Source organism: Lactuca saligna, chromosome 8, assembly GCF_052625555.1.
Source record: "Lactuca saligna cultivar CGN05327 chromosome 8, ASM5262555v1, whole genome shotgun sequence".
In the NCBI taxonomy this organism is placed as follows: domain Eukaryota; kingdom Viridiplantae; phylum Streptophyta; class Magnoliopsida; order Asterales; family Asteraceae; genus Lactuca; species Lactuca saligna.
This window is the reverse complement of record NC_136424.1, coordinates 6272028-6284174: the sequence shown is the minus strand read 5'-3', so window position 1 is coordinate 6284174 and position 12147 is coordinate 6272028. Positions and strand designations below refer to the sequence as shown.

At 35.3% G+C, this 12147-nt stretch overlaps 1 protein-coding gene across 1 annotated transcript; it reads right to left on the bottom strand.

Annotated features, from left to right (window-relative positions):
- Nucleotides 1-4038: 4038 nt before the first annotated feature.
- ABCG8 (ABC-2 type transporter family protein) lies at nt 4039-6096 on the bottom strand. Its single transcript, XM_078972184.1, has one exon. The coding sequence runs from the start codon at nt 5990-5992 to the stop codon at nt 4184-4186; it is 1809 nt and encodes a 602-aa protein (XP_078828310.1). The 5' UTR covers nt 5993-6096; the 3' UTR covers nt 4039-4183.
- Between the last annotated feature and the right edge of the window lie 6051 nt (nt 6097-12147).

The window sequence follows — 12147 nt, the reverse complement described above, 5'->3', positions numbered from 1 at the left end:
ACTTTTTTTTTATTTGTGTGATTATGATTTGGGTGTATGTGAAACGACGAACATGTGTGCACATCGTTGTACGTCTAAATTTTTTTAGTCGGATCAAGGCGTTTGCATATAAACGCCAACTGCAATTTTCTATTTCACAATAAACCTCGTAACGATTTTTGTTAAAATGTTTGATCTTAAACTGAAAATTTTATGTAGTTTCTTTAATACTCAAAACAAATATTAGATCTTGTTTGGTATCATACGTTTGACAAACAGATATATGATCATTTGGTCTTAAACTGTGCAGTGGTCCAAGTACAAGAATCGGATCCGGACAATCAGGTATGGGAGGCACACCGTAAAACATGCCTCGAGTTTTTTTTTCTTTCTGTGTGTGAACTCATCTTCTAACCATCATTCATATGATTTTTCATCATCTGACAACGTTTTCTCACCTAGTTTTCCAAAATCATCTAAATTTTGTTCTTCCACCTCATTTAGTTCAACAATTTCTTCTCCTGAACCGTGTTCAACATTATCTGATACAATATTGTGACCATTATATGTTACAATGTTGTCAAACAACGCTATCTCTTCAACCCGTCCCTTAAACACCTCCAAGTACAAATGCACTATATCTTTCGTTTCAGACATTACATTTTTGAGTTGAAGAACATCTGCTTCGTCTATATAATTCATGACATATCTATGCTCCGGGTGTGGAAATGACAACGATATACTACTATTAAACGTATTTGCTTTGTTTTTAAACAAATCTAACAATATTTGACGGTCAAAATTAGGCAGAAGGTTTGACATCCCCATTTTCACGACCAGATGAGATTGATTTTGTTTATGCTTGTTTGAAAATCAGAGTAATATTTTACATAAAAATGTTGTGAATTTGTTCCCAAAATAAAAATATGATAAAGATTTATCAAAGCATTTCCGTAGAAATGTATTTCATTAAAAAGACTCGGGGTGTCATGTTCAATACAGATCAAAAGCATAAACAGTACAATATAAACCTTACTACATTATTTCATATCTAGAAGCCTATATATTCGTAATCACTCATCCAAAACATCACATCTATGCTCGAGCGCCACTACCTGTAATACATGAAACTGAGTGGGTCAGGCTTAGGAGCCTGGTGAGCACATAGGGTTTTCAACCACAATAAATAAGCTTATTAATTTCATCAACCAACAATAACCCGATTACCCGTTCCCGTTATCCTCACATTATGTACCTAAAACACTTGTCATAAGGGACCTAGACTAAGGATCAACATCGGGATGGACACTAATGCTACGAAGATTCCTCAGAAATAAATATCCTTAAGGCAACCATGTGGGGGATGGAGTACACCGGTGAACACATCGTTCACAAACAACTACAGGTTGCGAGCTTGCTAGCGTTCCACTGGACTGTCTAGAAGAGTCTATGGTCGTCATCCATACTCCACTAGATGATAGAATCAACAACAACAACATCTAGGCCTCTCATCATTTTATCACACATCATCTATTACATCTACCCATGTTTTACCCCAACATTTGTGTAGATATAAAATACATATACAGTTTAAATCATATAAAACTTGTATAAAATCGTTCATCCAACATAGATAGTAAGTATACAGATAATATGCAAACATAGCACGTAGTTTATATAAAATAGTTCATATCTATGTGTAAGATGAAAGGGACCATACACTCACCTGTTAAGGTGGTGATTCCGAACTTAGACAGTGCTTCGTTACTCTTGAAACAATTTCCTTCGGCAAAACCTAGTATCGATACCACTAGGGTTTAGTCTAATATTCGACGACACTAATTAGTAGGCTAGTTATTATTACTATTATATAAGCGTTAAACAATACTTATATAACCCATAATAATAGCCAAAGTACCTATTATAAGTTCCTAATAACGTTACTATAATTAAATAAAAGCTATATTAAAAATAGCGTAGACGTAGCTCACTTACAACAGGTTTTATACAAAAACCGGACTTCGCTTGGAGCAGCGTTTCTGAACCGAAAGATCGTTTTTCTCGAGATTTCGGGAGCCTCGAGGCTTCCTTTGGGTGCCACGGAGTTTACCTAGGCTTAGGGGAGGGTTAGGGAAGCTAGAGAGAGAAAGAAACTAGAGAGAGAAGTGGAAATGGGTGAAGAATAAGGCTGCTCTCAGTTCCCTTTAATAGGCTGAGAGGCCTCGCTACGCGGGGCGTAGAACCGAAGTACGCAACGCGTACATCCGAAGCCATACCTACGTGTCGACGAACTATTGGGGCGACGTGGGCGAATCTGGATCGAGGACGGGCTCGCGTACGCGGCGCGTTCCAAGCTCGGACGCTAGGCGTATGCGAGGGCTACGTGTCGCAATCCAAAGGGAGTTCTTTGATCAGCATCGGACGGCTGGGACTCGGTCACGCCATGATCATCACATCAGGCTTTGCAAATCCGAGTACCAACTTCAAAAATTCGTATCTTTCGCATACAAGCTCCATTTTCGACGTTCTTTATATCCGCGCGTAGGCGGGAACGTACTCTACAACTTTCGTTTAGACTCCCTCGCTAATTTTGACTTTATTTTAAAATTTATACTTTTAATAGGCCAGGACATGTTTGGTCTGTTAAAAATCCATAACTTCTTCATCCGACGTCCGTTTTCGTCTGTCTTTTTATTATTACGCTACTATTAACGAGATCTTCGATTTTCGTTTAGGTTATGTCGGCTAAATACCGCTCGTTCTAATATTCGAACTCCAGGCTGTGTAATGCCGATCCGAAACTTAGAAAAATCATAACTTCCTCATACGAAGTCAGATTTGGGTGTTCTTTTTATAGACGCTCTCGGTTCAACGTATTCTACAAAATTCGTTTAGATCACTAAGTCTGAAAATTGCTCTATCGGAAATTCACTATTTATGCTTCCCGGTGTCGTGCTAGTTCCGTCGCAAAATTTCGACGGGTCATAACTTTTTCGTCATAACTTGGATTTCGGTGTTTTTTATATCACTGGAATCCTTGTTTCGATCACTACAACTTTATGTAAAGATATCGGACTTATCTCACACTTTAATTTTGACGCTTATTTTTATTTTTTTATTTATTATACATTTATAAATAAGTAATAAGCACATAAATGCACATAATCCAAATAATACTCAAATATTTCATCTTTATTACTTAAAAAAAAGTTACAATAGTTGAACTAGACTATTACATCATCTACTACTATTTAGTCCCGAAACACGGGCGTTACAAAAGTAGTAAACCTAAATTATTAAATTTTGCTATAACATACGTGTTAATTCCATTAATTAACTACTAAAACCCTCCAATATAGCGAAACTCATATTTTGACTGAAAAATAAGAAAAATTCTCCTTAAACTTAGATTTCCGATTGTTTTTCTTAAAAAGAAGGAAAAAAAGTTATATGACCAACAAAAATGTCATATATGATTGTCATCTACCCATTAGGTGGAGCAATAACGTCATTCTGCGGAGCCCTCATAAAGTCATCTCCGCGGAGGACTTAATGAACATTTAATCCCTAAAGCTACCACTCCGCAACCGCCACGGAGGGAGTTTTGTGGACCTATTTTTCTCTACATTATTTATGAAAACGGCATTCTGTGTAGCTAACTATCAATCCGCAGAGCCCGTAAAGGACCCTCCACGGAATTCATATCTATTGTTGGAAAAATGTTTTTTTTTCACTAAAATTTAAAATTCTCTCCAAAAAAAAATGCCTATTGCTGGCAAAATCCCTATATTTGATGGATCAGAGAAGTGACAAGAATTCTAGGCAATTACAGAATTTGTTCGTATATAAAACAACTGACACTCTTGTAACTCTACACACTCAAGTTTAAGAACCCTGACGTTGTAAGACCCGTGACATGCATGTTAACATGTTATCATGAGTCGTGAGAATAAAATTTAGTCTCATTAATCAAAAATCAAAAATACCTTTCATCAAAGTTAAATATATATAAAATCCCAATGACATACGAATCAAATCAACTTTCGAGTATTACTCATATATCAAAAATATAATTGATAAAAAATTATATATAAAAATCACAGTACATTTAAACTGAATACGGATCAAACACAGGAGTTTGTGTTTTTGACAGAAAAAATCTATGAAATTATGTTGCGTTTATATTAATTATGACATCACTATCTTACTTTTTTGATCTTGAAACTCTTCTAATCAAGAACAACAAGCAAAGGACACGATAGAACACGAAGAACCCAATCAATACGTATATGTTAGTCCATCTCTGATTTTCATGGAGTCCTCTTTTCTGCATCACATCGGCCCCTGTCACCATGCACGTCTGGTTTTTCTCATCGTACCATATCAAACACCTGCTGATCAAACATGAATACTCATTGATCAACAGAGCATCCAGAGCATACTTGTACATTGAGAAGTAATGCATGAACACCCAGTACTTTGGCATGCTTTCTTTCGATATAAAGTAGCCGGAAAAGAGGAAGAATCCGGCCAGAAGTATCGTCACGAGAGAGGTTCCGGTGATGTAGTTTGGTGCGACGGAGCTCAGGAACAGGATGAATGAATTCGCCATTAAAACGATGACCCAGATCACTAAAACGAAGTATCCGAATGCTTGCCATGTTTGACAAAGACCCACTAAGAAATACACTGACACAGAGTAGACGATCGCAATGACGAGCAAGTATGGGAAGAAAACGAGGGTGTTTGCTATGAGGTATGATGATAGCCTGTAAACGCCACTTGAAGTTTCTCGGAGCAGAATCGGCCTCTCATTGATGAAGATCGGGAGTGTTTCGGTTGTAGAAGAGAGGAGGAATGTTAAAGTGAAGGCAAAAAGACCAAACCTTTTCTCGATTCCAGTTTTATCGAATCCGATATTGATGTAAATTGTTCCTAACACGACACCCACAACTAATGCCTGCAATGTGTTCGTTAAAAGTAACTGTTTTGTTCTGTAGATGATTTTCCAAAATCTGCTGTATAGAGCGATGATCTCTTGAACCCTCGAGCTACGATATCGGACCTCGTCGCTGTATTTGGTTCTGGTTCCAACAGGATCAATGGGGGAAGGTGGTGCAATAATGGGTTTGGTTATTTGGAGCTGTGTTAGTATTTCCATGGCGTATTCGAGTGAATTGAGCTGTGGAGGAACTGTAAAACCATTTGATAGGAGGTAGTCTTGAAGAGAAGGTAGAGTTCCATGATGAACAACTTTCCCCTTGGATAACAACAAAATTCTGTCAATGGTGGAAAGGATTTTGAAGCTCGGTTGATGTATCGATAAGATCACAGTTCGGCGACGGGAAATCGCGATTGATCTGAGAGTCTGCATGACATTATAAGCCGAACTGCTGTCGAGACCGGAGGTGGGTTCATCAAGAAGTAAAACTCCGGGATCATGGAGTAAGCTCAGGCCTATAGAAACACGCCTCCTCTCGCCACCGGATAAATTGTGCCCTAATCGTGTATGAGCTAAATGTGTAAGCCGGAGCTCAAGTAGCAGAGAGGTCACCACGTCTGATATTTGTGTGGCTTTCGGTTGCAGTAGGCCGGCGGCGAAAGCGAAAGTCTCAGAGACAGTGAGCACCGGTAAACTGGAGTCGTGTTGAGGGACATATGCGGAGAGTTTCCGGTAAGACGAAGGGGTGAGTGGGGAGGAGTTGAGGAGGAGTGTGCCGGCGGTGGGTGCAGTCCGGGCGGCTAAAATGTCGAGGAGAGTGGATTTTCCGGCGCCACTAGGGCCAACGATGGCGAGGATTTGGGAGGGGTAAGCGGTGAGGGAGATGTCATCGAGGATGGAAGTTGGTGATAGGGTGGTGGTGCATGGGTTGATGAAGTATAAAAAAGGTGTAATTGCGGCGGCTGTGGTGATGGATTTAGTGTAGGATATTGATGTAGTTTTTAAAGTGTAGGTTTTAATGGGTGGCGCGGTTGTTGTGGTTGTTGATGGTGGTGGTGGTGGTTCTCCCATGGTGGCTCCGGTGTGTTTGAGCGATAATAATGGAGAGAAAGATTAGAGAAGAGAAGGTGGGTTGAGTTATTAAGAAGTATCACCATGGATATGGATTTAGGGGGTGGGTATAATGGGAAATGTCGGGATTCTAAAATAAAAATTGGAACTTTTGTTTGAATTTAGATTAAAAAAAAAGAAAAGTAACGGAGTAGTGGCCCGTGATATTGACAAAACAAAAAAAAGAGAAGGTATGTTTAGGTGGGGTGTATGGACAAAATGTGATCACATGAGTCTTAATCCAAGAAGAATCCGTGACCAAAAATCCTTCATTCAGACATTCTTGCAAAAATACAAACCCCTCCGTAATTTTATCATCCTCTTTTCTGTTTGACCTTTTTCTAACTGCCGAATACTACACTCATAACTCATAACCCATATTAATCTCTGTATAATACTATTTTTTTTTTTTTTTTTTGATGGATTACATACAGAACTAATTCTTATACTTTTTTATACAGAGATTATATATTTTATTTTTATGATTATCTGTAATATTAATGTTTAATCACTTGTATACTTGTTTGTTTCAATTTTTTTACCGTCGCAAAAACTTATGTCTCGGACGGTAGACATCATGAATACATAGAAGCTTTATTTTTTATTAATTAATCGAAGTTCAAGTGCTTGATTATCTGATTAAATTTATATTATTATATATGCCTTTAAGTTTATTATTACATATATTTAAATCAAAATACAATTATTTATCTGTTAAAAACTAATATGAGAATTGCACAAAATGACACCAATGACACAAAAACAGAAACCTTATGTTTATCTATGTGTTTGAATATCATATTATTAACCGATTGGCGAATGATTATAGGCTTGTATAGAGCTTTATTAAGGGGTGCCCACATGCCAACAGTCTATACTTGACGACGGACTTCAAGTGGCTTCCTGACAGTCCGTGACTTAATTATGTGAACCACTTGTTACTCTAATATTATTTTATTATTAGGCAGATGGGGCACCGAGGTACCGCGGTACAGTCGTACCGATAAGACACGGGCTCGCAAAGGTGAGGGTTCGGCCTCATTGTGGGCTACCCCAATTCCCAACCCACAAGCATGCATATAGCACTCTCAACTATTTCAAAGCCAAATCAACTTATCACATTTTCTCTAATTTCATTTCTATGGTCTCTTCAATTCCATTCCAACCTTTTTTTCTTTTTAAACGTAATAGATTCTAGATGTAGGAAATCCAAAAAACGAACTTAGAATTCATGGTTGGGAGGTTTAGAATTCGTTTGAGGTGGGATGTCCAGTGTAGTGCTTGATCGGAAGCGGAAAGTAGCATGTAATCCATGGGTAGGAGGGATGGATTCTCTCCACTCTAACCATCCAAATTAACATGCAAACGGTCGTCTTTCTCTTCCCTACCATCTCACACATATTGGTAGTAATATAGATGCATAAAGTAAAAGTTGAAAATAAATGGGAGAAGTGGACATCATTAGTGAAGACATCAAGACAACCTGCTTCAGGTTCTAATTTTGCGGTACTAAAGCAATCGACTCCGTCCACCCTTAAAACGACATTTATATCCACTTATTATGGCCAACTTCAATGTGCTTTGAAACAGCATCATATTTAAAATAACAAATTAAATATATTATATTGGAATAAACAATTAATATTAAAATATAATAATGATGGATTTAAAGTATTAACTAAAAATGAAAAAGAAAAATTAAGAGGTTTCAAATGAATGTGAAACATAACATTTCTTATAGTAAAAAATAAACGTCATTTTTTATAACAAATATTTTTATAATAAAAATAAATTCTTTCTAATTTATCTCAAAACAAAATATCGAATTCAACCAATTTGTAATTATCAACAGAATACTAAATAACTTTACGAAAACTAATATAATATTCTCAAACCCACAACTATGACTTCAATCAATATTTGCCTATCAAAGTGTACGGTTGCATTTTTTTTTTCTTTTCTATTTAATAATTTTAGGGGTTTCCAATGTATTAGGGAAAGTTCCCGTTTCCAAGTTCAATTTAAGGAGAGAAAAGAAAAGAAATTGGTGGAAGTAAGAGGAAAGTAGGAGGCAAGTGGAAGGAAATGGATGAATCACTTTCCCTCTTAACTTTCCTTCTGATTTGGAAGGATTTTGAGAGAAAGAACAAAAAATTTAATTTTCATTCCATTTCTCTCCAACTCGGGAACACAAAAGATAAATTTCTTTTCCTTTCTCTTCTCTTCTTTTCTCTCCTTACTTTCTTTTCTCTTCTCTTCTTTTCTTTGCTACAACTTGGGAACGAGTAAGAACAAGCTACAAGAAACACAAATTGATTTCTATTATTTTAATTTTGAATGAAACCATAAGATACTAATTATTTCGACTTTCATCATATTTGGTCGATTAAATTTATAAAAAAAAATGATAGCGTTTTTGGTATTTTAATCCAACTCTTTCTAATTCAATTCCAACCCTTTTTCTTTTTAATTTTAAATAGATTCTAGACGTGACAAATCTATCCAATAACACGGCTTCTACCTAAAAAAGAAATTGACAATGCCAAATCGGTTCACAAGACTAGCCAATGTCAATTCCCAAAATCTCAATCCCAAATTATTCCTAATACCCACAATATAACATCAACATCAACAAATTATGATGCAACAATTTTATAACCAATTCGGACTATCTTAAGACGTCCCCCAATTATAATTCGTTCCAACAAAATTAAAATCCATATTCTATCCCCAACACTCCTATGTCATATTACGTTAACGACACATCGCATTTCCGTGAGCACAAAAACAACAAATCATATGATGAAGCACAACTCATCCCTCAAATCCCAAACGACGAACCAAGCAAGGAAACCTAACCATCAAACACAAACCTAACCCTTAAGAAATTATTCCAAACGGCTAGAACGACGACTATGGACCAAAAGAGAAGAAGTGATGTCTACCAAGATAGTGAACATCATCAAAGAGCATACTCATTTTGGCAACGAGCTATGGAGCACTTCAATACGCAACGTCATGGTTCCAATCGTAATGGGGATCAATTGAACTCAAAATGTAAGGATTTGCATGCGGAAGTTAACAAGTTCAAGCAATGAAACATAACCCCAACTCACCCCTCAAACACAAACTAAACCCTCAAGAAATTATATGAAACGGCTAAATAGATGAACACAGACTGAAAGAGAAGAAGTGAAATTGACCAAGACATTTATAAGTATTTCGGTAGAGGAAGAAATTGAAAGTGATCAACGAACAAACTCATTTTGACAGTAAATTCTGGAGCACTTCAATATGCAACTTCGTGGTTCGAATGTGGTACGAATGTGGTAGGGATCAATTGAACTCCAAATTGAAGTATTTGCATGTGGAAGTTAATAAGCTCAATTGCATCTACAACAACAAGTCTAACATCCATGACAGTGGCAGATCAGACGTCAATGTTTTAAATTTGACAAAGTAAGTATCGTAAACTCTTCCGATTGAAAGCATTTTTGCATTCGGTGGCATCGAATATTTTAAACTACAAACAAAATAGCTAACATTTGACGTAATGGGTGAATCCCCATACTTGAAAAAAAATTTAAAAAAATTACTAAAAAAAAAAATGAAAACATCATACTACAACACTTGCACAACCACTTTGGATGCCCAATTTTCAACTCACTTAGGCCGGTGAGTTTGATGTTGCAAAGTTTCCGGTTGAAGAACCACGAATACACTTGCAACCAGGGTGTATCTACCAAGCGCAAAGGTAGGTCCTAGGATCTATCTAAAATTTCAATTATATATATATATATATATATATATATATATATATATATATATATATATATATATATATATATATATATTGTGTGTGTTTGTGTGTGTGAAATTAGGAACTACCTTAGAATAAATAAAAGAGCTACTTAGAGTTTGTTTTAAAAAAAGAATTAAAAACCATTTTAAAATGAGAAAAAAAAAAAATAAGGTGTTAAAGGGAAATTTATTATTTAATTATGGGATTGAAAACAAAAAGTTAACGTTTCTTAACCGCTGCTCTTAAAATATCAATAAATAAATAAATTGATCTAATAAAAAGAAGCTCACATGCCAAAGACTCACACTCTCTGTTAAGGGTGTGTATGACGCGGTTTGGTTCGGTTATTGGTCAAAACCGAACAATAACCATTACAATTGGTTAATGTATTTCAATAATCATTGGGTAACGGTTAATATTGGTTTTGTATAACAGTTTTAATCGATTGATGATTATGTTTAACGATTAATATCAGTTAAACCATAATTGTCCAAAATGAAATAAAAATAAAGATATTTTTCTATAAAAATTGGAGAACATAAATCTACTATTATAAAAAATGAATGATTGTGTATATATAACTATATTAATAGAAGATTACTTATCATATCTACTTCCAAGTAATTTTCCTTTAAAATTTCAGTTCTCAATATATTACATACATTATACTTCTTACGTCCTATATTTATTACCCACTTTTGATTTTTGGAGTATTTATTATTTAACTTTGACCTTAAATATTTTTATTTATATTATAAATTACTTGATGAAAATTATAACAATGAAAAGACATTTAAAACACAATCCATTCATATATTATGCCTCAAGTATTACATCAAAAATAAAAATATTTAAGCTCAAAGTTGAATAATAAATATAGGATGGATGAGCATTTAATATTATATTATATTAAAAATATTTATTAATATTATTGGTTCGGTTCGGTTAATATTGTTTCGGTTTTGGATGAAAACCATAACCAAACCATATGTATTCGGTCAATCAAAATTAGAAATCATACCATATCTTTTAGTAATGGTTTGGTAAAAATGGTTCGGTTATATTGGTTAATTTGGTTATAGTTCGGTTTTTCGGTTAATATGCTCACTCATACTCTCCGCTCATCGCTTTATCAATGGACTAATAATCAACGAGTTTTTCGTTAAACCGTACGTTTTTTTTTCAATTATATTTCAATCGGGTTTTTTTTTTTTTAATTTTTAATTAGCGATGCCTGATCGATTTTATCCGGTTGAACTGGTTGATCCAGTTTTTTTTTTTTTTTTTTTTTAAGTACATGACCCGACTCGACCCCCACAAGTGTTGTTTTTTTTTATTGACTTCACTTAATTTGAGAACCACACGATTTTTTGTTCTAGATTCGTCACTGGTTGCAACCGCAACCATGACAACAAAAAAGGAAGAAAGTGGTATCCACATCGTCATCGTAGTATGATATCAGGACCCTTATGAATCAAATTGATCATCTTGCCCAAATAAACAAAAGGATGTTGAAAACCGAGAGCGATACCGAACTAATAAATTGTGTATATTGGAAAAACGAGTCACTAAAGAAACCACTAATCTTGGAGTAGGATTTATGCAAAATGAAAGAAAGACGATATTGCACTTATTTCTTCAACCGCATGATCATTTGATCAAAGGGATGCCGAATGCGATGCTCGCTTGCAAGTGAAAACTAACACAAATTCATGGGTGGGGTTTGTAGAATTCCTTTAGGAATTTAGTTATCGTTTTAGAATAATTTGATTATTGTTTTTAAATTTTATGTTTAAATTAGTAAATGTTTGTGCATTTCCATGTATAATCCTTGAATCACATAACTGATAACTCATTGTTGTCGATTGATACTTTTGATTTACACATCATGTCGTTCTAATTTATGGGCTCAACGTTCATCATTCCAGTTTGTGCTCATAACAATGTATGATCAAATTCCATATTATATGCATCTATTTGCTAGCAAATCACATAAGCAAACAATCATCAACACACCATTTTTATACGAATAAATATATTAGATATGTACATATTATTTTAGCACATTGAACTAAGGCTCATATGTATAGCCCAAATCTCTTTTTTATAATCAAAAAAAGAGAGGATGGCCCATAGGCCATAACTGAAGCCCAGATGGAACTTCAGACTCCAAACCGTTCATGAACTGGCAGTCCCAAGTCCGATTTTGGACAACAGAATTTCTTCCCAATTTACCCTTCCGAACCTCAAGGTTTGGGTACTCCTAACCTAAGCTTCGGGTTCAGATTCGATCATCCTCCTCATGCATACCATA